The 27,732-nt window shown below is 43.3% G+C and overlaps 2 protein-coding genes across 4 annotated transcripts in view; both read right to left on the reverse strand.

Moving 5' to 3' along the window:
* tle5 (TLE family member 5, transcriptional modulator) overlaps positions 1 to 12,630 on the reverse strand; it is a 40,901-nt gene extending 28,271 nt beyond the window's left edge. Inside the window, exons 1-2 of one of the 3 annotated variants that reach the window (XM_075485272.1) lie at positions 11,704 to 12,630; positions 2,178 to 2,252 (exon numbers count right to left, since the gene is read on the reverse strand). In XM_075485272.1, the coding sequence (XP_075341387.1) occupies positions 2,178 to 2,252; positions 11,704 to 11,730 (102 nt within the window). In that variant the 5' untranslated portion in view covers positions 11,731 to 12,630. The remainder of the gene's footprint in view (positions 1 to 2,177; positions 2,253 to 11,703) is intronic. The other 2 variants (XM_075485271.1, XM_075485273.1) reach the window with 2 other exon arrangements.
* Positions 12,631 to 13,896: 1,266 nt separating this feature from the next.
* The window catches only part of LOC142400412 (guanine nucleotide-binding protein subunit alpha-11), a 30,365-nt gene continuing 16,529 nt past the window's right edge, over positions 13,897 to 27,732 (reverse strand). Inside the window, exons 2-7 of the mRNA XM_075485274.1 lie at positions 27,176 to 27,360; positions 25,626 to 25,780; positions 24,369 to 24,497; positions 21,630 to 21,759; positions 19,141 to 19,294; positions 13,897 to 18,744 (exon numbers count right to left, since the gene is read on the reverse strand). Of these exons, the coding sequence (XP_075341389.1) occupies positions 18,554 to 18,744; positions 19,141 to 19,294; positions 21,630 to 21,759; positions 24,369 to 24,497; positions 25,626 to 25,780; positions 27,176 to 27,360 (944 nt within the window). The 3' untranslated portion in view covers positions 13,897 to 18,553. The remainder of the gene's footprint in view (positions 18,745 to 19,140; positions 19,295 to 21,629; positions 21,760 to 24,368; positions 24,498 to 25,625; positions 25,781 to 27,175; positions 27,361 to 27,732) is intronic.

The following is a 27,732-nucleotide window of genomic DNA, read 5'->3' on the forward strand; positions in this document are numbered from 1 at the left end:
GACGCTTTAAAGGGGATTATTCTACTTTTATCACTTCGAGTGAAGTGCCCTTGCAAACACAGGATTGGCATAGCTTGCCTTCCCTCCCCACTGCAGAACTATCTTGACCCCCCCCGCGCAAGGCCAGCCAAGCGCTCAGCACAAACACACACACACACAGCCCTGCAAACAAAGATGAACTTATGCACAAAAAATGCACTTGACTACACATAATACACAAACATAAGGTGGGGGAGGCACGCTATAACACACACACACACACACACCACGGGGACAGAGTGCAGAGATTGCGAAGCCAAGGGAAATGGGCAATTTGTCAAGAGTGGGGAAAGTGGCGAGGCTGACAGTGCTGTTGGTTTGGAGACCATGGCTGAGATTAAAGCCAGGCTCGCAGAAGGGGCGCCTTAAGATTACACCCCAAATGGTTGTGCAGATGATTGATGCCTGCTTGTAAAAACCAAGGTTATTACTTACAAAAGCCAGCGAGGGAGGAAATACGGGGAAGAAAAGATGATTAGTCCCAAAGTTTGCAACAAGTAAGTGGACAGCAAAAGCAGTGCTGGCATCTGGCTGACAGCAGGGGACTTTTGTTTCATCATCTCACCTGGTTCCCAGCGCCAACTCTGTGGTATTAAAGTTTTATTTCTCTTTCTTTCCCTCGGTTTTAAACCAAATGAATGAGTTTTGAGTATTTGCAAACGAGTCCCAATCATTTCCATACCAATAGCTGAAATCTCAATATTTTCCATATGTCACTTAGAATGGATGTTTAAAGTCACGTAAGGTGCTTAAAGAGTGTATGAGATGCCTTCGCCTGCACCTTTAATATTTTCATTTAATTTAAGGCAAAGTCGATTTTGTCCTTGAAATAACTATAAGAGGGCCCATCACCACACATTGTGGTGGAGTTGCACTTCTTATCACCTCATCAATAAATGGTTTCTTCAAGTGAGCTCGTACACTGGGAGAAGAAGCGTAGCTCAATGAAACGCCTGCATCCGCAGCTTGATTTAAGTGTGCATGCAAACATACTCAATGTTGCATATCAAAAGTCTTAAAAGGATTTTTAGCTGAGGGCTTAACCAATAAAAAGATGAATAATCCTTTACACCAATAAAATTACATTTAGTTTGACAAGCACTGCGTTCGTGTTCACGGTCGTCACTCTTGTTGCTGTTGTTTTGAAACTGACAAAACCTGCAGTTGTAAAACAGTGTCAGGTAATGCTGGATGACACTGTGGAGTGTTCAAGAGTCTGATAAGTCATGAATGTCACATCTCCCACTCAAACTGGACTTCATACATAATATTTGCTCTTCTTACACACATCCGACGCAACGTCTCTTCACCAGTGTAACGCTTGCATCTTATAACACTGAGGAATTTCTTTTAGCCTGGGTGACAAAACTAACAGGTTGTCCTACTGGATACGCGAAGCATGACATCAAGCATATTCGATAATGATAGGACTGCCGAGTCCTGGTGTGCAAATCCCAGCACTGCTAGTCAGGCGGTGACATGTATTTTGTAAACTACACGACACAAACCAGTGGATGTCCATTTCCTCTGGTTTTCATTACCTTACTGGGAATCCTCACAGTGAAAGGTGCTTTGGTGGGGCACGTTTCCTTCATACACAGAATTACTGCTCTTTTGTACATAAACACAGCAGCTAGTTCCCTTTCTTAACTCGTGCAGTCGCTTTCATTCTGGCAGGTCTGCTGGCTTTGGTCAGGCTGGTCCAATCAAGCCAATTCCCGTGGAGCAGCATTATTCCAGCCCATCGCACCGTTTTGCTCTGGGGAGGGGGTTACTCCATCCACAACCACCCTCCTTTTACTTCCCACCTCCCACATTCCCCCTCTAGGAATCCATTACTGAATACTGATGCAGTTCCCCACTCCACACACCCTCTGCGTTCCCTCCCACACACACACACAACCCAGTAAGCTCTTGATTGTGTGAACATGCACGCAAACACACATAAGCGCACCTCATTACCATTTTTTTCTCCCCTCATAAACATCTTTAAGCCTTGCATGAAAAGACAGACACATTTGCACATACAAATAAGCTAAGGGAGCATAATGTAAAGAGACAACAAAAGATTCTCCCATTCACATATAGCTGTCAGTTACTTAAGGATTTGTAAAATGACAGCCTATACTAAGTTTCACCTCCACAATGACGAGCTGCTGTTGTCCTGGATGCGGCAGAAAGACACTCAGATTTACGTCCGTATCCCCTGCAGACTTGAGAAAAATCAAAACCATGGTACAAGTCAGCTGACATCTGTTTTTAATTCATATTCATGTTCCTTCTGGTAAATTTGCTGCATTACACTGTGTAATGCATTACTGTGTAAAGCAAGAGGCCCAAGCTGTCCAAGAGGAGCAGATACAGCTCGTCAGCTCGGATACAACTACACTTAAAAAATGGTCCTACCTCGCCCGGCAATTGAGTTCCTGTCCTAGGGTTTCTCCAAAAACACCACAGTTGATACCACAGAAGAATTTGTCTTCAATTATAATTGTAGAAATATGTGCAACAGCAATAAACCACATTCGCAACAAGCTTTCTTGCAGGTTCTTGTCCTTGCCAATATGAAAATTGTGATTCATCTTCCTGAGAAGTTTCCAAAGACCACCAGGTGTGAGTTCCCAGCAGGGTGCGTCGTCACTCATAGAACATGTTTTAAAGCACAAAGATTTCCTGCAAGCCAGAGGCGACCTGGTTTGTACCGTCAGCTAAGTGCACTTAAATCACAGAGCGAGGAATATTCCTTGCACAATGCTCTTTCAAACAACTGAATGCCAGTTTTGTTGTCATGGTCAATGGCTGCAGATGTAAGACCAGTGAAATAAAAAGAAAAAAGAAGTAAAAGTTTAATTTAGCCTCGTTTCCACTGTCAGTACGGTTCGGGTCAGCTTTGCGTTCCCACTGTACAAAGGGGACCCTCGGGGGTGGGCGGAGTGCGTGCCGAAGCATAAATAGCATCCATAATTTAGAACCACCTCCAGTGTTTTCGGTCCACGCCGCTCCTGCTGTTTTGGTCCTTGATCCGCCGGTAATGGCTCCGAAGCTTCTTCAGCCTAATGCGACACTGGCTCGCGGTCCAGTTGAAACCACTCTGCCATTTTTGCGGCAATCAGCTGGAAAACGTTTTCATTTGGCGCAGCGCCATCGAGCTCCCGCTGCACAGCCTCCTCACCAACAACGGAGAGCAGAGTCTGGAACCGGTCCTGTGTGCTAGGTATCCCAAGCAGAAGGGTTACAAACATGTTAACGGGTACCATGGGACCGGTACGCTTTCGTGGTAGTGGAAACACTGAAATAAGCGAACCGTTCTGGACCGACCCGTACCGGATTGCATAGTGGAAACGGGCCTTTTGAGCTGGAGCCAGGCAACAAGATCGTATATTTGAATCAAATCTTTATCATTTGTATTGTACATTATTAGCACTGATTTTTAAGTGTTTTTCAAAACAGCTTTATAATGGACCTGGTGTATATAGAAATTATATTCTGCGCGTAAAGAATTAGCATGAAACGTATTCAAATGAGGTGACAATACACCCTTTCCAAGCTTAGACGGCGCCGTTATTTACTGATTTATCGATTGACTGAAAAGCTACAAAGCAGATCATGTGCCAAATTAAGATCATCTACAATGTAAAATAATCAGCCATGTGTTCACATAGGATGTGTTCTTTGGCTACTCAAAAGCCGCTTTCGGACAGACCGTTCTAAGAAAGTAGTTATCAGAACTACCCTCCTCGAATTTCGTTCTGATAACTATCCTTCCCCAGCGGAACTGTTTCAGTCTGCATTCGCACATGAGTCGGGACCTGATAGGGACTGATGCGCCACGCACAGCCGTCTGCTTCAGTGACGTGTTAGCCGTTAGCCGTTTAGCGCTACATTCAAACACAAAACAAAACGGTAAAAGTAAGGAGAGTAGAAAAAACACCACCAAGAAGCTAATATGGAGAGCGGGGAGGCCACTGTGTTTATGGTCTGCATGATGGTGATATTAATCATGGACAATCACATCAGGCGTCTAATATCGAGGCTGGAAGAGCACACAGAGAGTCAGGAGACGATACTTTTTCATTTCATGAAGGAAGAAAGGAGAGCAGAGCGCTGCAGACAAATGAGACCAGTGTAAGTTTAACTTATTAAACACCCGCAGGTTGTGTCTGTGTCTATGAGGAAACATTTCAGCCGTGATAGCATGACATGGGGTGTAGCTACCGACCACCACACACCTCCGTTAGATTCGTTCTATAAGAACTATGAAAAGACCCGACCTCGGAGAAGGAGCTAAATAGTTATAGGAACTACAGGTACCACCCAGGTAAGGCGGCTGGGGATCGAATCACTCTGCATGTATACGCTCAACTAAACTTAAATGGGACCAACTCTTTATTTACATGTTCTCTTTAAGGTGATTTTGTCAGATGAATTTGCGTTTAGCTTTGCGACAAAAGAAACTGAAAAATATGAGTGAATATGCGATATTTTCTTTTGTCATACAGCTGAACGCATTAGAAACTGCGACTGAAAATAGCCGCGTGCGGCCTCTTAAAGCACATACACACTGTCGATCTGCTCTAATAAAATCCTGATTTCATAACCGCAGCATCATCTGACAAGAATCACCATTCAAGTAAGTTAAACGCAACGTGGATTCAGCTATATGCACAATGATCTCCCACAGAGCGAATTAGAAGCAGCACAATGTCTTGAACATTCACGTATACAGGCCACGGTGTTGCAGGGTTGGACACGCTTCAGTCGATAAATACGTTCTGCTCCTGTTTATGTATACTGGGACAAAGACGGTGCTCCAGTTAAAAAGGCCCAGTCGAGCTGTAACCATGGCTCGCCTTGACACAGCATGTTACCCTGCCAACTGTGTTTGTGTGCGAGTGTGTGTGTGTGTTCAACAAGAGAAGAGCTGCACCAGTCTACACCCCTCCCTTTCAACAAAGCATTTAGACAATAATGCACTGTGGCCCTTCACAAAAATCAACATCACCTGTGACCCATGGCCTCCACTCGACCACTCTGAAGCACGGCCTCCTGCAGGTTGGTGATGATTTTGGGTAAGGGGGGGGATGGTGGGCTGCAGGGCTGTGTTTGTCATGCTAATCAGCTGGCCTAACCTCAACAACCCAGACATCTGCTGGCCCGCGTGTGTCAAGACCCACATTCAATTTGTTCCCCAGATACAAAAAGCAGATAAGACCCTTGAGGCTGGCAAGAATGCCTGTGTGTGTGTGTGTGTGTGTGTGTGCTCGTTATTGATGTAAAGAAAAAAAAAAGAAATCCTTTTATTCCTACGCATGTACCAGAGCAATAATTACCTGCAGGGAGGAGAGCAACAGTTTATATTTGGGCATTCTGTAGATTTCTGATGCTTTATTCTTCTGTGTGCACGCGCACTAACGTCCGGTGCCCAATCAACAGACACATTGCCAGGTTTGTTACTAACACACACACACAGGAAAGTGTGTGTGTGTATATGTGTGCAGCAGAGCGACAGAGCAGGGGCGGGGGGGAGTTTGTTTAATGGGCGAGACAGGGGACCATGGGGATTAAGCTCCCCCCAGCTGGAGGCTTTAGAGGAAAGGCTGGGGGCTGTTCTGTTAATTCAAGTGGGCTTAATAATGCCTGTGCACCCTCTGCCCCTGACCCTCCCACCACTACATCAGATCTGGGAGGAAGCGCATGATAAAGGGAGACAAGGAGGAGGGGGTAGGGGTGGTTGTGTGTGCGTACAACCTGTGGCCATCTCTGCATTCAAGCATGAGCTCAAGGGACTTCAGAGATTTCCCTTCCATATTACTCGTGCTACAGTCCGGCTCTGGCACCAAGCCTTTCTGTTGGTGCCAGAGCCGGACTTTCATACCACAGCCAGCTTTGTTTGAAGCTGCATTAAGATTAATCAACACCCAAACAATATGGCAAATGCTGTCAACTGGGTCAGGCACAGTGCCACGATTAAATGAGGCTTTTTGCTCTTAAACCAATGAACTGTGCCTGTGACATGCAGGAGGGGATTAAAATGTGCCCATTGAAATAAAAAATTTAAAAATCCCTGCTAAACCTCCTAAAGCTACAGTAGGTCTTCTAGACGGTCTGAAATAAACATAACCACTGACACTTTGTTTTTAGATACTTTGGTTTTTAAGAAAATAAATCCCACTAAATTCTGTATTCAATTTCTGAATGGGCTGGATGTGAAAGCCTAAATGTCAGGGGCATTTGGTCCAGACTTAGGTGCTGTTTACACATACCCGGGTATTTTGATAAACGCATATTTTCTAACCTTCGTTTGCAAAAATAACTAGGTCCACACAGCCCCGTTTTTAAAAAAAAAACACGTCTACATTGATCAGCATAAATACGCAGTCCGTCCGGGTCTAACCCAGAATCGCCGTCGCTGGCGGTGGTATGGCCAGGCTCTGTCTGCCAAAAGAAGCTCCGCAATTGCTGCCCTCCGAGCCCTAATGCGTCTTTGTTGGTCAATACACTGTATGACTTTAATTTTCAAAAGCACACAAGCGAGTATAGCTCTTAAAAACAGAAATGCTGCTAGTACCTCCATGCTTGCCAGATAAACAATGGACGTCGGTCTTTTACCGCAGATATTACCCAAAACTCCGTTTTTGTCTCGTTCAACCAGTTTATACACAAACGCTAAACGGAGTTTTTAAAAAAACTTCACTTTTGCCGGAGTAATTTTATGCCTCGTTTTCAGAGGAAAAAACTCCGTTTGTGTATAAACGAAAGGCACAAACGAAGGGAAAGGTCTTCGTTTATCAAAATACCCGGGTATGTGTAAACAGCACCTTACTGTGTTTATCCAGTCAGCTCCCTTGTAACAAGAACAGAAAATGACCAGAGTGAGCTCATGTGTGAATAAAGTAGGTAATCTTCTGCTGAATTCAAAGTGAGTGACCGTGCCGACAGCAGTTGCTGCTTCATACTCTCTTCCTCTTGTCTGTATACCGCCTCCCATTCACTTGTTGATATTGGCCATATGTCTAAATACATGCAATACTGATATGAAAAAAAATTAAAAAGTCAACATTATGAATAGGAAGGGAGCCTCTTCCACCAACATGCCGAAACACTGCATTTTCCACCAGATGCTTATCGGATTTTTCCTGCCTCATACGCTCCACCCTTGTGCCACTCAGGAATCTCTAGGTGTTTTCGGACTTCAGAGATCTTTACATAGTTTACAATCTGAGGCTACGGCTACACGGAAACGAAACGAGGTTTTTTTTTAAAAAACGGGTACGAAAATTCTTGCAACCACACGGCAACGCTGCTGTAAAGACTCAGGTCCAGACGAAAACGGATGAAAACGATGAAACGATGCAGTACACACGCCACTGTGTCACGCCACGCTGTGAGACAATAGATAAGTCTCACAGCGTCAACGTTTGACTGACGCAAAAACGTTTTCGCTGTAATAATGGAAACGAAACAACCTCGTTTTCAAACTTTCCCACTCTGGAACCCGTTCTCAAAAACTATCGTTTTGGGGTAGTGGGAACGCCGGCTCCGTGTGGCCGCGACAGCGAAACGATAAGAAAAAGTATCGTTTACAGTGAAAAACGTTTTCGTGTAGCCGCAGCCTAAGAGGAGGAGTACCCCCTCTCTTTATTGAGTCTACACCTCAGGCACTGTGGCCGATTCCAGTTTACACAATTTCTTTTTCTTTTATCTTCTATTTCAGGAAAGGAGCCATCACAATATTTTTTTTAGGGGGGGGTGTATGTTATGTAACTATACAATGATTGGTTCAGATGATGCAGCTGCATGTAAACTGAACATACTAATCCAACATCGGAACCCGCTGTTACGAAAATAAACAAAAACACTAAGGAACCGGCAGTGAGGTTTCGGTTTCATAAGGCCTATACTTGACAGAGGAGTTGCGTCATAATTTTGACTTGTGTAGCACCTGCTGGCTGTTAACGTCAGCGTGTTCCCATCTGCGATGCGACTGCAACAAGATAAGATGAAGGAACGTTCTCAGAGGGCCGCTTGAGCTATCTGGTCTCAATGGGTCTTTGGTTAGTAGTTGTTGCGACCCATCTCATGCAGAGAGCCTAATAATGCTATTTAGGGCCAGTGTGGAAAAAAAGTCTGCAACTGATTCTCAAACTGTTCTCTGGACTTCAAATGTTGTGTTGTTTTCAGTCAGTTTACATCATCAATTGCAAGTTTTGAGAGAACAGTTGTTCGTTGTCTTTAAACTGGTCGGCCACTTGGTTTTTGGAAATGCCAAAAGTTTCAAATGGACCCCGAATCCTGCCTTGCATTTTATTCGGGAGCAGGTACTTTTTCTTCACTAAAAACAGCCCAGAAAGAGACTCTTAGAAGATGCTGTCTGAAACAGTAAGTTTACTTTTTATTTGAGTGTTAAAGCTTAAAACCTATGCAAGTATATAACTACAACAGAATGCCACACCAGGAAAATGTGAAGCCATTAGCACATATCGACCAAGCATTACTGGGAAAAAATAAACTAATTAAAAAGCAGTGACCCTCCACACAGGGAAAAGCCTAGAATCAGACAAGAGAATCGGCCTGAGTTGCATAAATACATAAAAACAGCTAAAAACAGAATATCCTCTGGCATTAAGCCCCTCACGTACATTTCAGGAAGTATCTCAGTAAAGGCAATAGTGTTTAAGATTCACACAGGAAACGCTTCAATATTATTTTAAATAAAGCATGACCACATTGCCGCCACCACCAATTCACCTTCCTCTTTCGAGTCCTCGCTGCTGTAGATTAAACACATCTGACATGCGAGGATTCCTCAGTGTGTAAATGTAATGTAGAGTGGAACTGCAACGCTAATGTTACCATTCTAAGAAAAGGAATACGTATAGGAAAGCTGGTTCAGTGGGGACCGAGAGAGCTTGAGAGATCCATCAATTGTCATTATGAGGCAGCATAGTAACTCTCTTATCCTCCAGCTCCTTATCTGTAACTCTCACATCTATATGGGTGTCACCATTCCCCCACCCCATCCTTGGAGCCCAACAGCACCAGTAGCTGAAGACAGGTAGGACTTGAAGATGAAAGACATATATATATATGAAATTTGGAGTGACTGGTTGTAGTCGCTTAAGACCGAAGCAGCCCTTGGTGAGGAAACATGTTAAAATTCCAAACCCCAGTTTTAATCCTGCGGCCCCGTGGTTGTAATAGTCCAATCGAGCAGCACGACGGCACTCAATTGGATTAAAACAATGAAATTCAGACAGGAGTAGAGTCGCCCATCTGCTCTCACCTTGGAAAAGGTGACGGAAGTCTTAGCCCATTAGGAGGCGACACCTCCACCATTTCAACCCAAAGGAAAGGGGGGGTGGGGGAATGGAAAGCAGGGCTACAAGATGCCCCACTAAGGCTACGGCTACACGAAAACGTTTTTCACTGTAAACGATACTTTTTCTTATCGTTTGGCTGTCGCGGCCACACGGAGCCGGCGTTCCCACTACCCCCAAACGATAGTTTTTGAGAACGGGTTCCAGAGTGGGAAGATTTGAAAACGGCGTCGTTTCGTTTCCATTGTTACAGCGAAAACGGATTTGTTTATATCTGCGTCAGCCACATGGCTAACGCAGTGACGTATACACATACGTCAGTGACCAGAACAAAAAGCGGCTTCCATTCAAAATCCGGAAGAAGAAGACAACACAACAAGGACAGACAGCGATCATCATGGACCCCACAACATTGATAGCAGCACTGCTGCAGACACTGCTAACTACAGCGGCGTTGTTGAAGGAACAACGTGAGCTTCGCGCTGGTAGAAGTAGGGGCGTACACGCATGCGCATTGCTTCTTCTATTGTTCTGGTGTAACCGGTGGGGTTGGCTTACAGCGCACCTAGAGGTGTTTCGTGTGTACTGCATCGTTTCATCGTCTTTACAGCGTTGCCGTATGGCCGCAATAATTTTCGTACCCGTTTTAAAAAAAAAACCTCGTTTCGTTTTCGTGCAGCCGTAGCTTTAAAATAACACGACGTTTCGCGCTGTTGATCTGTCTCTTATTGCGTGTTCCTCCACAATGCTTCAGGAGGCTAATTCAATTATGTAACAAAGAAACCAAACGGGAGTGTACTCTGTTCCAGCTATGCTCGCCATGAGAACTGATACACTTCCAACTTTATACTGAAACAATTTTGTTTTTTTTATTAATCATACACTGCCTGGCCAAAAAAAAAAAAAGTCACTTCTAGTATTTTCTTGGATCATCATCAGCTTTGATTATGGTATGCATTTGTCATGGCAACATTTCGATAAGCTTATGCAATGTCAAGACATTTATGTCCATCTAGAGTTCCACTTGTTTTTGCAAAGACCATGCATCGATAATAGGAGGAAACCACTGCGTAGAGTCTTCTTGAGCAGATCTCAGCTATTCTCAACGGGGTTCAGGCCAGGATTCTGCGGTGGTCGATCTTATGTGAAAACAATGCCTCCTCATGCTTCCTCAACCATCCCTGCACAATATTCGTCTGACAAATCCTCTACGCCACAAGAGAAGACAATAAAAGAATAAATAAATCTATTGTTAAAACCTGCTTGTTCAGTATATTCAGGCAGCAGCCTCGTTTTTGTACACACACACACACACACACACACACACACACACACCCACAACCAGACATCCCGTTTCCTTGTCTGAAAACTCACATCAGCAGCAGCACCACGGAGCAGCTCAATCAGGCCGTTACACATACTGACTGCCAAAGGAGCAAAGCATTCATGTCACAAGACGTTTAGGCTTTAGCCTCAGCAAACAACCCTTGCCCCTTCTACTGGGAAAGAACCAATGATGGGTGGGGAGAAAAAAATTTTGCAATGGAAAATCAGAAGGCAGATTTTTTATTAATTTCGCCTTTGCAGACGTCTGATAAAAGAAAATACAGAAGACCCCAGCATATCTAAGATGCGGGCATGTTCCTTAATAGATGGAGCCGGGCTTTTATTCTCATTCTCAGCCAGTACACCAGCCAAAACCGATAATCATTTAACTTTAGCCCCTGATTTATCGAATCACAGCTCTGACACATCCGGATAGTTCCCCTGTGACAAGTGACACAGTTCTGCCAGTCTCTAAAACATGAATGTCTGACCAATGGGCAGAGAGAGCCCACATCACTGATGAATGCATGCCCTGGACTGAGTTTCTGTTACCATGGAAACTTGAGATTTAGGGGAACAGAAATGTGAGCATTTTCCAGTCATAAACCCCCACCCCCACCTCCACCTGCATGGAGCAGACTACAGTTGTTACGTTGAGTGGACACCACTGTTTTTGACAAACCTCTGGCTCGGTGATGGAAACAAATGTCACCAAAGGGTGTAACAAGCATGTTGGTAAAACGTGACAGCGTTCATTAGAGGTGCTTGGCTTGATTTAAAAGCCACCATCTAGAAGAAAGTCCAACAGTTTTTAACCACATAGGAAACGTTTTCATAGTCTTTATCGTCGAGCAAAACAATAGAGATATAAACCCAACATTTCTACTTTACACAATAATCCTGTCTCATAACGAAACCTTTGTATGCGAACAAGTTGCATGTATCCCCTGCCTAACTAATGCACAGGATAAACACTTACTGCCCCTAATTGCCGAACAAATGTCAAATTAAAACTACTTACTGAGTGTCTTGATTGTGGAAACATCATGTCAATTCCTTGTTTGTTGCTGTCCTTCCCAAACACGACAAACTATGTGCCCGGTGTTTATATTTGCCCCTTGCGTTGGTCCTTTGTCCAAAGCTAGCCCTGCCTTGTACAGGAGCTGTCCAGGGTTAGCAGTGTGACTAGCTAACGGTAGCTAATGGATCCCCCCCCAAAAAAAGAAATTCAAGCCGTATATAAGTGATGCACTTTGCGGCCGTTAGCGAGACAAACGAGTCGGCGTGTTATCTGGTTGATGGAAGACCATTCAACTGTACTTATCCCGACTCCGTATTTACTGTATGTGCGAGCAGGAAACCACCATCGGCGCTGGCTCCTTTCTGGCTAAGCTAGCTAATTCTTCAAAAAGCTGTCAGTCAATATGATTTATCGCCGTTGCGAGCTTTCCGCCTTAACGCTCGAGCGGCCGCGGCGCGAGCTCAACGCAAGTAAATTAATAACGTTTTTGCACACTGAAGAAGCGTCTGGACTGAGCTAGCGAGCGGATAGTAACGCTTTCTTCCCTCGCCTCGAGTTGGCCCTTCACAAGCGTTCAGCTCGCTCTTCTAGACCATCTGCGACCGCTGTGATGAAGAAGTGAAAGAAACACCATGTAATACTGAGAAATAACAAAATGTCTGCGGGTTCGTTTAAGTTGAATCCAGTTTCAGCCAACGGCAACAAATTATCGCGGAAAAATAAATCACGACTCCTCTGACGAGGCGGAACAGCTCAGAACCTGAAATGTCAGCCGGCTTGAGTTCAACTCTAAACGTTTATCCCCGGAACCGAGCGACGCTGGATAATCAGAGGACGAGGCAGCGGGTAGTGGAGCCAGAAAGTCAGTCCATTCTTGGAGGTGGAAGGTAGACGCGACGAAGCCGAGCTGAACGCCCCACACAGAAACACAGCGGCTAGATGGGCGGGGAGCGGATCTACACACCGCGGATCTACCTCATCATCAGCGGTCTGATGTCTTAGCAAATAGCGCCTCAAGCGGACAGGTCAGCACAGTCAGCACAGTCAGCACAGGGGGTTGAGAAGATGGAAGTGCTGCCAGGACGTCCCACTGTACTAATATACAGCCAATATACAGTCAATATACATTTCACGGTTTGTGGCCACACATGAGACAGTTGCCAAGGCAAACTGTTAAAATGACCTGTGTTTAAAACAAGATAATCTTTTTTTCCCCCTCGTGCTATTTATTTTTGAAAACGGCTATAGCATCGTTTTCAAATAGCATAATTTAGAAATCATCTAAGCCTCTATTGAGTTGTGCAAAGGCAGCAAATTAAACTTTAAAAGTGAATGCTTTTCACTTTGAAAACTACAGCAGTTCCCAGTCATATTCTGAGGGATCATTTGTGGATATTTAAGTCCATTTCATACGTACTGAAGAATAAAAGATCAAATATAATTAAATTAAAAGAATATATACATAGATTTATTTAAATAAAAATGTGGCAGTAATGGGATATATAAGGGGGAGTGTGGTTGGATGAGCCAGTGGGTAAAGGGAACCCACCCTCTGTGTCCACCATGCAATTTATTGTCAAGTGACCAGTCATTTTTGGAGGCATCTACCATTTCTGTCAGACTGTAAAAAGAAGCTGCACACGGGAGAAGTAAGCAGCAATTTGACGCATTAAAAACAAAAGACATTTGAGGTCCAACGGCTAACACATCAGTGCCAATTTATCCAGGTTTAAAAACATTAGTATACAAGTATAAAGCCGTGCAAAATAACTAAAGGTTTTGATATTTCAACTTCATATTATGTTTGGTTTGCTTTATGGAGATAAAGGAAAGGAAAATGGATTGTAAAATCTGTTGTGCTCATAAAAGGTAATTACCTTTAAAATCCTCCCTTTTGGTTCAGATTAAAGGCAAGATGTTCAGTTTCAGATATAAGCAGCTGCCCCGTTTACCCCTCCCCAGATCCACTTACCCTTAACCTGGGGCAAACAGATCAAAATCAAAGGCTTAAGAAGCCACATGTTTAGAACTCCGATCTTTGATCATTTGCACCAATGGTACACATCTCGATATTTAGTTTGATGCGTTCGCTGTACATTGGGTACGCCCCGGTGGCTTTTAAAGACGTGCAAGTCTAACAGCGGGGAAGGCAATAATTTCACACTCCAGAGAAACTCTACAAGGAGGCAAGAGGAGAGTATAGGAACATATTTTATTCCAATTTAAAACATTTAAAGGAGAAGGCTATGTAAAAATCATTTTCATGTTTGAATGAGGTTCAGGCAACAGTGGTTGAAATGAAACATACAAAAAGAGAAATATGGCTAAAATACTGTAAATCAATAACCATGTGAACCCTTCTCTCTCTCGAGGGCGTTGCATGAATAGAGTATCTCACCCACCCACTCCCTCCCCCAACCTGACAAACACATGCAATTAAAATGACACTTATATTAAAAACAGCAGTTCATTATTAATCTTAAATATAGAATAAAACTGTCCTTTCTTTTTTTCTTCTTTTTTTTTCTTTTCTTTTTTAGTTAATTAATCACATACTTAATGTTTGTTTTAAAAAGTGGACCACGGAACGCACCGGTCCTCCGATTTTTCACAACATTGGCACTTTGTTAAAGAGTCTGGGCTTTACAAAGAAAAAAGGTGGTGGGGGTGGTGGGGGGGATTGGCACACTCATTGTACAGAATTTACATTTGGTATAGTTAAAAAGAAGGAGAAAAAAAAAAAAATCAAATAAAAATACATTACTTTCAATTTGTACACCACTACACAAAGTTTAACTTTTTTTTTTCTTTTTCTTCTCAAAATAAAAGTCCATCATCTTAAGTGGTCCTAAGTACACGTGTTAAAGATGTGTCGACCCGACAAAAGAAAGCAAAGACGGGAAGCAAAGATAGCTTTTTATGATTACCGTATGCCCAAATCCCTGTAACCAGAATGGGTCTCAAGCTTAAGCAATAGTGTACAAGTGTACACACACACACACACTCACACACACGCACGCACGCACGCACGCACACACCTTTAGAGTACCAACAACACTTTAATGGACGTCTACGTTGCATGAATGCAGGCCCATCGCAGTGGTGCAGATTTCAGTGCCGTCGACCCGCCGAGTCCACAGTCCAATCAAATAGAGGAACAAAAAAAAAAAAAAAAAAAAAAGAGTGGAGACTGGCAGAGGTATACACGCAGCATATTCATTTACTTGCTCACCTGCTGATCAAACCACCAAAATACACACACTTCTGTACCTTTAGTTGGCAAATCTTCACAAATACTTTAATACTGAGGTTAACCAGAGTGCTGGGTCGGGTCAGGTCATAGGATCGCCGTACGAACCCCGTTTAGAATGCATTCAATACGTAGACCGAAGCAAAAAGTAGTGGCGATCAATGGAAAAGATTTAGCATGACTCATCTTGCTCGTGTGACTTTATGCTGACCTCGTATTCTGATGAGGTGTGAAGCTACAGTCAAAACGATGCAACCTTCTTTCTTTTGAAATAAGATAAAGCCCTCATCCTGACATCAAACACTCCTTCGCCATTCTCTAGAAGCCTACTCAAGTTAATTTTCAAGACAACTCTTCTACAAAAAAAAAAACACACACATAAGGTGAGCATGTCCCCTTAAAAGTGGTCAGCCAGGATTTTGAAGATCAGCAGGTGCCTCTTGAAGCCAAGCCAGGAATTTAAAAAACAAAAAACAGACATTACCATGTTATCCCTGCAATGCAGCACACAACAACATCCCTTCTAGCTCAAGTCTGTCAGTTTATTAATGTACGCAGTAAAAATTCACGACTGTAGCTTCCACAAAATTAGCCCGCGAGCGTGAAAAGCATCTTCAGGAACAAACCGAACAACAACAAAAAAGGCCTTTAAATGTTGGCTGAAGCACCACAGATAAACCCTTAAACAAAGCATGCTGGAAACTTAAGATTGCAGCCAAATCAACTCCACTTTGTTTAGTCAGAGCTCTGTGAAGGTTCTTGACTTCCAAAAGATTTTAAAAAAAAAAGAAAAAAAAAAAAAAAAAAAAAAAAAGGAAAAATGTGGCACTTCTTCACCAAACGTTTACGAAAGTGCAGAGTGAAAACATGGCGGCTTTGTCAGCGATGAGCACATCTGCACAACAAAGTGCCTACGTTTGCTCTCACTGGTGACTCGTGAACTGACATCAAGGCTCAATAACGGACACGGATTCCCCTAAAACTGAGCTGTTCACACAGCTTCGCCGTAGAAAAGTCGACATGTAAACCGTTTAGCAAAACATTTTAATTACAGAGGAGAAAGTACCACAGGGTGCCTGGAAATCATCTATGTTTATATCCTCTTGTGCCAGTTCTTTTAAAGTGAACATAATGATCAAAATGTCCCAGCACGGCCCCCCGCCCCCATCAGCAAGTGCTAAAGACAAAAACATGGAAACGCTACCAATGAAGAGGCCCAATACGCACGTGATGGAAAAAGGTCAACGCACAGGTCATCAGAAGAGGAACAGGATGGAAGGGGCGTGGCGAGGGACACTAGATGTGCCACCGCACCTCGGGGAAATCCCTCTTCTTCTAACATTAGCCAACCATCTCCTCCTCCGAAGGCAAACAAACAAAAAAAAAAAAAAGTGAACAAAGAGCCAGACTGTGACCAGACTTCCCGACAGGAACTGCGGACTGCCGCAGTCCTCCACCCGCTCACTAAACCTGCAGCCGTCGCCCAAACCGAATGCCAACGCGCTCAATTCAGACGCCCGGGTAATAAATTGCACCTTTTGCTCTACGCCATCCACAGAGTCCTTTCATCTCTACTGAAGCTAAGAGTAGCCCTTGTGATGAAAAAGTTATGAAAACTTACCTGAATTAACTTACATTGTGAAGACCAAAAAAAAAAAATTTAAAAATAGCAATCTAGCGGTTCTCAGCTTTAATGACACGGTCAATCAGCTATCGAGCAGGTAAGATATGGGATTGGTACCTAGGGCCAACGCATATCCCTAAAAATCAGAAAAGCAAGCATCCTTAAACGGTGAATATTTAACCACCAAGTATTTTTGTCCTTTCATTTCCCCCCATTTTGCATAAAGCACAAGCCTGACATGTTTCTCCTTCATCAAGCACGTCGAAACCGAGCCGCAGCAGCTGAACACATGACGTATCATTAGAAAGATGGAACACTTGTCCAAACTAGGGAGGAATTCTCATTCGCCGATTCAACAACTGACTGATAAATTAGACACGCACGCGCGCACACACACACACACACACACACACACACACACACACACACACACACACACACACACACACACACACACACAAAAAACAACAACTACTTGCTCGTAGTCTGACCATTTATCAAATGTTGGCTGAGAATATGGCGAAATAAAGGCGGTTGCAGAGAGAAACCAAATGGACGATCTCCACCAACTTGTGACTGAAGCTGAAACAGCGCACAAAAAAAGCTTTTATTTTATCTACAGCCGTCTACCGCACGGTGCTAATCTGGAATCATCAATCACACATTGTGCACAGGAAAGTTATTCTCACCACCAAAGGAAACTAAACAAAAAAAAAAATTAAAAAAAAATCACAGTACATTTAAGAGTGTGATTCAGACATCTGTCGACACATAGAAACGTCACACAAAGTGAATTGTTTACGTCTTCGGCATCTGAGCGATCCAACGCCAGTAAAAAAAAGGTTTGCTTCATTTGAACGATGCCAGTTGCCAAATTGTGTTTTCCCAGTATCCGAAATGCCTTCGAGGATGAGCGTGATACCAGCAACGAAACGGTATTTACACAGAAACGCAGGCGGCTTTCATTTGGAAGTGTGATACATTGATGTACAGTAGAAATACTGGTAGTGTTCTCACTTAATCTTTAGGTAAATAATGCATGCTAACATTTCAAAAAGGAGGGGCAGTTTTAGAAGAAAGAAATTGGACTTTTCTCCTTGCACTCCTTTGAGTAGTCTTCTTCAAATCAGTTTTAATAGACAAACAATAGTAATAATAATAATAATAATATAACCAAGAAGTTAACATTGCTGAAAATATCTAAAGTGAACAGAGAATATTAAGTCATCTCTGTAAGGCCCTCACTCTGTGTGGGCAGCATGAAAACTTTATTTACATTCAATAGAGCTCCTGTTCTCTGGTTTGGGGCAGGATTAATAATAATAATAATTATAATAAAACAAAACTATTCAAGTTCCAGGGGAACCAAGTACCTCACTGTACCCCAACATCGCCTGATTATAAGTCGTCATGATTAGTCACCCTCTGCATGAGAGCAGAATCCAGGAAGTCTGCAGCCCTGCCTCACAACCTCACGCTGTAGTGTGCATGCATGGGGGTCACATGGGTACAGGAGAGAGCCCTTTGTCCATAAAAGCTTGGTCTACACAGAGAAGCCCCCCCCACCCGACCCATCTTGAACACACAAGCGAAAGTGATAATGTAGTGTAGGAGAAATTAAACAGGAGCCATACCGTAGAACCAAAAGAGGGACAAGAGGAGAGCTGGAGCTGTACAAACTCCAAAAAAAAAAAAAAAATAAGTGTTCTAGTTAAAATGTGATCCATGTGTGACTGTTTAGCAAAACCAGGACACGGGTAACGCTTCTTTAAAACTTGAGTGAACCGACAAACTGAGGAACAGCATGGAAAGAAGGGGCAGAAGATGGATAGTGTGGCTCTGGTAAAGCACTGCTCGTCTCTGAGCAGCAGTGTGTTTCACGCACATGTGCGTCTCTGGAAGTTTACTCTGCGTTGTGTGTGTGTGTGTGTGTGTGTTTGGGGAGGGGGGCTGCTGGGGGTCTTGCTTGCTTTCCATCACACCAGGTTGTATTCTTTGAGGTTGAGCTGCAGGATGGTGTCTTTGACGGCGGCAAAGACGAAGCGGATGTTCTCTGTGTCGGTGGCGCATGTGAAATGCGAGTAGATTATCTTGTCACTGTCTGGGTTCAAGTCCACAAACATCTTGAGGATGAACTCCCGACCTGCTTGAGCGTCCCGCTGGGGACCTGGAAACGAGACAGTTCAAATCTTTTTAATTTGCCTCGTCGTGATTTCCCAGGCAGCAAAACACGCTGAAAATTAACGACTTTATTAACGTCTTTGAAACTCTTCTCTACAGAAAAACAAAAGGTACCTTTTGAATGAGAGAGAAGCGTGGGCATCATTCAAGTCTATTCAATTCTTCTAAATTCACTGTAGTGCACCATCACAACCACAAGGTGTCACTCTAACATAAAAATACTCTACAAATGTTTAACATTTAAAGGGAAAAATGAAGATGGACACTTGAGAGATACATCCACTTTTCACTGCTTGAACAGTAACTACTCAACTACTTTATCATGCTTCTTTACTCATCTTAATGATCAAAATAAAATGGGGATAAAAAGTCATCAAATTACCATCGAACTCTGGGAAATAGTCAACCAGGTGTGAATACATGATCTTCTCTTCCAGCAGGTCTTTCTTGTTGAGGAACAGGATAACAGAGGAGTTTTGGAACCATGGATATGTGATGATGGTCCTGAACAGAGCTTTACTCTCCTCCATACGATTCTACCAAGAAGGGAGAGGGATAGATAAAGGAAGAAAAAACAAGGTTAACCAGCATAAACCAGGTTATCATGTACACATACTAAACTTGCACGTCATGTTCACTCAAGAGAGAATGCAACGTGGTAATAGTGGCGGACTGAAGCCAGATAGCATCACGGTGCTGCATCATGCTGTGCAAACAACCCCAACATAACCGTAAACCTTTTTAGTTATGTTACTTAAAAATGAACACCTCAAAACAAGAGCTTCTGGGACTGAAAGCTGCTGTCAAAAGTCTTCTTCCTCTGTCTTTGCCCGCATCACTCTCTCAGTTCAGCGTCGATGAGTCATAAAATTCCCGCCAGACTGGACTCGATGAAATTCTAGGCGTTTCCCATTTGGTAATCTCATCGGGCTCCGACGAGTGAAAAATCGCAGACGCAAGCCTGTCATCAAAACAGGATAATCTCTGCACAGCGGGAAGCCCAAATTCAGTCTGCGTTTGCATTAGCTGATAACCACCAAGGAGAATTTAGTTCAATAACAGACACAGTCGCTCCTGTGGCACACCCTTTGTTATGATGCAGAGAGCACAAGCAGGGAAAGCAAACGCGCGGCCATCGGCAACAACGGAGACCTAAAATCTTCAAATGTGGATTCAGATCGACTGTGGACCATGGAGCAGCAGATGAGGCGAGTCAAGCTCCTATAACTGTGTCTGGTTTATGTGACCCAGTCATCATATGACCAGGTCAGAGAATGAGTTTGTTGTCAGAAGGAGCAGAGGGCACGCAGAGCCTGATCACATTAGCTTTATGAGCTGCAACTCTGCCGGAACAGTCAGAGGAGCCAAAGCTAACGATATGAGCAAAATATTTCTGAAGTAAGCAGACGGAGGAATCACATTCAACCCAACAAATGATTAGGGTGTGCACACATGAGGTAACCTGGAAGATAACTGTTGCTTTATTCTACATAGAACTGTCGTCACCAAGCAGATGCTGCCTTTGTCAGCCTCTTATATGTAGCTGGACATGGCAGGAAACTGCCGTGGACGAGAGCAGCAACACTGAACCATTACATTAAAGTTAATTCTGCAAGTTGGCAAACCAAAAGCACATCTGTGTTGTACAAAGTGCTTCCACATACGGAGAGACTGGGGATTGAACAAGCTTCACGCTGAGCCACAGCAGCTACGATCTACAATGTAGAACTGAAAGGAACAGCGGAGTTTCTGTCAGAGCCACACCTTTTGCATGACAGACAATCTCTGAACTCAAAAAAAAAAAAAAATGTCCTTACTGTAAGTAGGGAGGTGTAAAAGATAAACTCATCTCCAAGGGACTGATCACATTAGGCCCAAAGAAATAAAGAAAGGACCAAACATATACAACAAATCCAAAGTCATGGGCTTTTCTAATCAACTGCTTTTCACTCTGGAAATTAGAATAATTGCTGCCCACAAAACTCTGAAAACAAAAAGTTCTTTAGGCAGCCGTTTCCTCATCTCATAACACGCTACGTAAATAAAAGTGAACTGAACTGAATGAACAAATACCAGTTAAACAAGAATGGTGGTCTGGAAGACGGATGGAGGGAGGTCTGTATGAATATCTCATCGAATCGTGAGGGGCTTCGAGATTCCCCACCCCGAGCAGACACCACAACCTACTTTTGCTCTCCATTGTTACCTGATGCTTGCTAAAGGTGGGATTCTGTGGTTGGATACTTCTCTATTACCCGTTTTTTTGACCGATGCGGTTTCCCTACTTAATATAAACCCGTCGAGTTAACAAACGCTGTCGGTGTTTGTGAAGACTCCGACAGCGTTTTCAACTGCTGAACAGCATCTATAATGGTGCGATAAATGGGGATTTAGACACGTTTGCTTGAGCAGGATCATAAACGCCAGCTTGTGATTAACAACCAACAATCTTAAACAGAGTTGCGATTAAATTTAGCTGGAACAGTGAGAGTGTGAACGCCGTCCAATGCGGCAGACACTTTCAAGCAAAGAGTTTGTGCTCGAGTGGCGCCTGTTTTTCAGGGCAGCAGCCCGATCTTAGGCCATCAAAACAGATAGAACTGGTTCTAAGTTATGGCTCTGAATCAGCTCTGGAACGGCTTCTGTGGAAAAAACCCTTTGCTTCCCTGCTATAATTACTTTCAGTTTGTGAATAGAGTTGCGTGCGGTGTCCCTGCAGACAGAATCTGTTGAATTCCTAAAAGTATCACACAGCGAAACCGGCAAACGTTTTGTAATGAAATCAGATACAATGCAACTAACCCTCCGCTTCATTAAGACTCCACGTTGTTGCAATGACGTGTTCAGAAATAACTTCTAGTCACATCTCACCTCGTTGTCCGATTCCACCAGGACCTGGTCGTACTCGCTGAGCGCCACCAGAAACATGATGGACGTGACGTTCTCAAAGCAGTGGATCCACTTCCTCCTCTCTGACCTCTGACCCCCTACATCCACCATCCTGAAATGAACGTGGTGAGTTGAGATGAGGGTCAGAGAGAGAATCGCACATAAGAGGAAAGACTTTCCTGAGTCTTCATGCTCAGTGTTAGTTATTAAGCGATAAGACGATCACACATTTCAGCCATTATCTCCAAGATTTAACTCCCGTTACTTAAGTGTTGATCAAATTAAACTCGAATTCATAAAACCAGGATACACACATGTCCCAGATGAAAGAAGTTAATGTAATAGCATTTATTACACTTTACTAAAAGTATTAAAGGTTTCAGGAGACAGAAACCAGAATACGTGGTGTAAATCACAGTGAAGACGGTGCAAACATTCCCTCAGGTGAAGCTCTTAGAAAGTGGAAACATGCACACAACCCCTCCCAACCCCACATGCAGGAGGTTTGAAGCAAGAAATATTTCCCTGTTTAGTAACGCCAATTAAAGTGCTGAATGGAAGGGTAATAAGGAGAGGAAGAGAGGCGGGAGGAGAACAAGAAGAAAAGGAAAAACTTGAGATCAAGGAGAAACACTTGATTGTGTGTCGATGGAGACAACTGAAATGAAGCATGCGGTGGCTTTGATTCTGGGGCAGCAGGCCTGGATCATGGCTCTTTACGTGCAGTTCAAACTCCACCTTTTCTCCTCCTTTACTCAGCCGAAACAAGGTGTTTACAACTGCATTTACGCAGACTGATGAAATGTTAAAGAGCAAATCTCAGGCGGGTACAATAATGAATTACTTGTTCTTTTCTCTTAAGTCGGGAGAGTTTCAGACTCAGTATTCCACCGGAAATCTAAACCAATCATCGGTATGAGTTTGACATCTACACGACGACACTGTGACAAACTCAAAGGTGAGCTCGGTGATTCTGCCAGATGAAGGGGTGAAATTGATAAATCATGTCCTCCAGAAACCAGCCAAAAATAAAACTCCTTCACATCAAGACACCCTCCCCTTTTCCCCCTCTAGCAAGGATGAGTGACCTACTTAGTTCCATAAGCTCTCCTATGTTGGATAAACCAAATGAAATTACATTTTCTGTGACATCAAAAGCCAATTAAAAGAGAAGGAAGCAAGCCTAATGGAGATGTTTGTCAATGAAAGGCGTCCTTGTTGCCGCTGCATCCCAGTCGACTGGAAGCAGAGGCTGTGCAGTCCCACATGTGGAGAGTTATCCTCCACATACCGAGTTGGGAAACACCTCGTCGTGCATCGGGTCTGCAGCGCTTTTCATGAAAATGTGGTGTCACATTCCTGTAATTAACCTCTAAATTGAGACCTTAATTATCACGCTCTTCTTCTATCAAAAAAACAGATCTCACATTTATTGTCATTTCATATTAATCCTTGCACCTTAACAGCTCAAAACTGATGTCACTAAGAGTATTTCAGTGATTCACCATCAGCAGCACAGTCAAGCAGACCACAGCCTATCAGCTCGCTGCAGCAGGGCTGCAGGGAACCTCTTCAGCACAGCCTCATTGCAAGCAGAGTTATTTCTAGCCTTGCCAAGCGTAGGAGGGGGCTGACATGATGGCTTCCTATCGATTTGCACTCTTCTGTAAATCGCTCTCGTTCCCTGGGTCCATCTCTACATCTCCTTATCTTTTTTTCAGGAGAAGGAAGAAGGGAACCTGCTCTACAGAGCGGTGGTTCTAAGACAGCTTCTGTGCAATCTCCTGCAGCCTCCATCTCTGGGCTACACAGGTAAAGTAGGGAGGAATACCATGGAAATTATTGTCTTTTTGAGCTCTTAACTTAGCATCCATATAGATTTAAATGCATTTCATTTCAAAAGGACTCATTCACCCTGGACATGTTTTTATTACACCACATTTCACACTATTTAAGTGAGAACAGATCTATCATTCATACACTGTATATCATCGATAATTCTGCAGCAGTGCAACAGCCAAGTGGGGTGAGATGCATAACCCGCGAACACCTGGTCAAACATAAGGTGGAAGAAGCTACATGACGGATAACATTTGTCGCCGAGGTTAGCTAACCATGAAACAAAGCGGTGCAGTGGTCAATTTTGGAGATTTGTTTCTCGGCAGACAATGAAGAACTTTTAAAGGCAGTAAAAGACTGAGACAGAGCAGCTACAGGGTGGTGAGGAACTGCTGGTGAAAGCACAGAAACCCACTGCCGCTGCTGTATCTCGTCACTGTGTGGAAAATTAGATGTACCACACATAGCATAACATTTTGGCTGCACTGTAAACAGATGCTCAAGTTGCTCCTCTGTGATATTTCTGACAACACAGCAGCTTTGTGTCAGTTCTAGTGTTGTGCTTGCCTTTATCATGGTAACCTCGGGGTTGCAAAATGAACCAAGCCTGAAATATTTTTGGAGAGTGGAAGTTTAAATTATTGATGGATCACGAGAACAATTACAGATCATCAATTTATCATCCGACTGATTAATCATTCAAGACTTTAAAAATGTGTGCAGCGCAGGCTGAAATGACTGCAAATCACCCAGCGGATCAGAGGCAGAACCAGTACGCACAGATGGGGAAACCGAACGTGTGGTTAAGCAGGTTAACACAGGTTTAACAGGGAACATGTGACAAACTTTGGGTAAGTCAAAGTAGAGTGTTTCTTCTTCTACCTGAAAATGATGCTTTGCAAGTCGAAAGGGTATTCTATGATCCCAGTGGTTGGGATTCGAACCCTAAGCACGTCCTGTTGGGTTGGTAGATAGGACGTTTCAGCGATACGATCCAGATCACTTAGATAGCTAGAGACAGGAAAGGGAAAAAAAAAAAAAAAAGAGAGAGAGGGAGGGAGGAAAACAGAAAGTGAAGCGTAACAGTAGATAAAGCACAACACTTCCAAAAGCAAGTGCATCAGTCCAAATGTAACCACAGAAGACCAATTCCAAGAGTTATGAGGGGTTTACATGACATTGCATACCACCCCCCCCAAACGTTCTCTTAGAAATACAGCTTCATCCTTGATGGCAGCTCCCAAAGACAAATCAATCCTCAGTTAATGACCACCTCTGTCAAAGCACTGGGTTTAAGGAGAGGACTTGGACAATGATTTAGCATCTGCCCAAGTGTAAATAAAGATCAGTGCCATTGTAGCTTATCTTGACAGAGAGCATAGGGCCTTGTTCTTTAGGCCGTGCCTTTGAGAGTGTACCATCAGGGACCTGTTAAAGTGCTGAGCCTGCGGTGCAGCACAGGGTAGGAATGGCAGATGGTGGCATCGACGATTTCCAGCTGGCTGCAGCCAGCCAACCACCGACATTGGGCAGCACTTGGCACCAGTACCTGAAGATAATATTCTCCAGGTCAAACGGGTACTCAATGATGCCAGTGGTGGGCACTCAAACCCGCAGCACGTCCTGCTAAGTGGGCACGTACCCTGGTGATGCTATTCACTCTAAACTGTTTAGATAACTGTGAGGAGGGAAGGAAAATATGACACAAATGCACATGTAGACAAACCAACAGTCTCACCATTACAAGACTACATATACATGGAATTACCAAGAACAGCTGTAGCTTTAAAAATGCTGATATATACCAACTAAAAGTTCCATTAAAGTAAATCCCAATACATTCACAATGAAATTGGACCTCTTTCCAGACATAAACTTTTTTAAGGAGCTATAGTAATCTGAAATTAATTTTTGTGGGCCCGCATATATTTATAGTTAGCATTAAGCTTCCAATACTTTCCTTTCCCAGCATCTCCACATCTGCCCAAACTCCCTGCCATTCCCCAGACGAGAGTATTTTTTTTTTTAGCACTGGCAGAAAACAGCTGAAAAAAGGTTTAAGTGTGCTTTTCCACCTCTGCGCATCACAGGAAATGACATAATCAGTCGTTATGGTGGATTAACAGATCATAAACATACTATTTGGTGGAGTCAGAGAGCTGGTACTCTCTCCTGCGATCGTACGCCGACTGGATGCCGGAGTCGGTCCACAGCGTTTTTATCGCGCTAATGTACGGCTGATCGAATGATGAAATCTTCTCCACGTCCACCTCCCGCACCAGCAGGGCGTTATTCTGAATGGACAGAAAAAAGAAAAAAAAAGCACACTAAAGAATGAGCCATGAAAGTCCCGCTGATTCACAAATTAAATATAAAGCAATGTAAATAAAAGTGTTTAAAAAAAAACAGAACTGCATTTAACTTCTGTCAAACCGCTTTATGCCACCTTGATACCATTTCAGAAACCAAGAGGTAAAAATAACAAGTTAAAGGCCTAAAAAAAAGGTTTCAGACAAACTTTTTGCTCTGATATCACAGATGATCCAACCTGAAAATAAAGGCACCAGGACAAAATGCAGCGAGCATTAGTTGTTTCCACCTTAATTAAACAATTCACATGTTTTCTCATTCTAAAAAAAAAAAAAAAAAAAAAAAAAAAAAAAAAAAAAAAAACAGCATTTTTTGTAGTATTTTTTCTGAGCCGATCAATACCAAATATTTATCTGTAAAAGATTTTAAAGAGTTGTTAAGCTGGATATCACATTTCTAAATAATATGAAAAAATATAGAATTTCCTTTTGGGAGAAGCAAAGTCAAATAAAAAAACAAACAAAAAAAAAAACAGTTTTTGTTAAAGCTGCGGTCGGCAACTTTTTTTTAGTCATATTAGCTTGAACTGTCATGGGATTCTGGAAGTAGAATATTAAATAGGCTGTTTAGGAAAAATAACGAAATCTGTAGCTCCCTCTGAAGCCTGTAATCATGCTTGCAAAAACCGAGCGTTCCCGGCTGTTTTTAACCAATCAAGTTAGGGTGGAGGAATCCTACCTGTCAATCACAGCTTGTGCACACGCTGCTGAGCGTGAGTCTGCCCCAGCTTGTGTGCGCTCACACTGGTGTGAACTCACGTGCACAACCTCGTCCACAGAGGGGGAGGGGTTTGGGGGGCGATTCGGGTTGGGGGAGGTTGGGGGAGGGACCTGAAAGTTGTATCAGTTTGAATTTTCCGACTTTAGACTCGCAATTTTGAAAACCTGCCGACTGCAGCTTTAAAAGTGAAAAAGACAAAATGAAAACATATCAAATAGTGACCGAACAAGTCACAATAATGGTTTCAAATCAGCCCCGCCCACTTTTAACAGGCGAGGAAATACCAACTCGTCTGACATTGGCAGAAAACCGTGTTATTATCAGCTCCAATTACTCATAAATGAGCAACTTAATTTGAGGCGTAGAAAATTGAGGGACTTTACGGCACTTTATGATGTCAGTAGTTGCATGGCAACACGTGTATCTAGCAAAAAAAAAAAAAAAAGAGTCAGTGCCAGAACTTTGGTGGTAGATGCACTGCATTGACATGTTTCCAGCCTTGTTTTCCACTCAAATCACTGTACTGTATGAATCTCATCCCCCCCAGTTACACACCCGTTAAAAAGTGATCTAAAACAAATATAATAACACACACACACCTTATTCTGCTCATACTGGAAGGGGATATTGAGGGTCTCAGTTGCACGGATCATGGCCTGCATTGAGGTGAAGATGTTCTGGTAGACCAGCTTGGTAAAGCCCTTCTTATCCTCTTCTGTGTAGCCTGACCCGTGAATTATTCTCATCTGCTTGATGAAAGTGCTCTTGCCACTTTCGCCAGTACCTGAAACACAAGATGGGAAAGAGACGGTTAGCCGACCGCCGAGGCAAAGGTCATCAATATAGTTGCGTGAAAGTGCTGACGCGAATGGGTATTTTTCACCGTGCTTGCAGTGACTCAGGAACAAATTGGAAAGATATAGTGGTCTGCAGTGTCTACTTCCGACTGGAAATAACTCAAAAGGCGAAGCAGTTCAGACCTGCACGCACGTAGTCAGTGGATAAAATTCTGCTGCCACAAGAACAAACTAAGCAGAAAATAAAAAGTATGACACAAAAGAAAGAAATGGCTGGGCTTTTTGCAACAAGCTGACCTCGTCTGTCCACCCACAACCCAGTGCTGCTGATGCACAAAAGAAATCTGTCGTCCCCCCCC

This window comes from Odontesthes bonariensis, chromosome 15, assembly GCF_027942865.1.
Source record: "Odontesthes bonariensis isolate fOdoBon6 chromosome 15, fOdoBon6.hap1, whole genome shotgun sequence".
In the NCBI taxonomy this organism is placed as follows: domain Eukaryota; kingdom Metazoa; phylum Chordata; class Actinopteri; order Atheriniformes; family Atherinopsidae; genus Odontesthes; species Odontesthes bonariensis.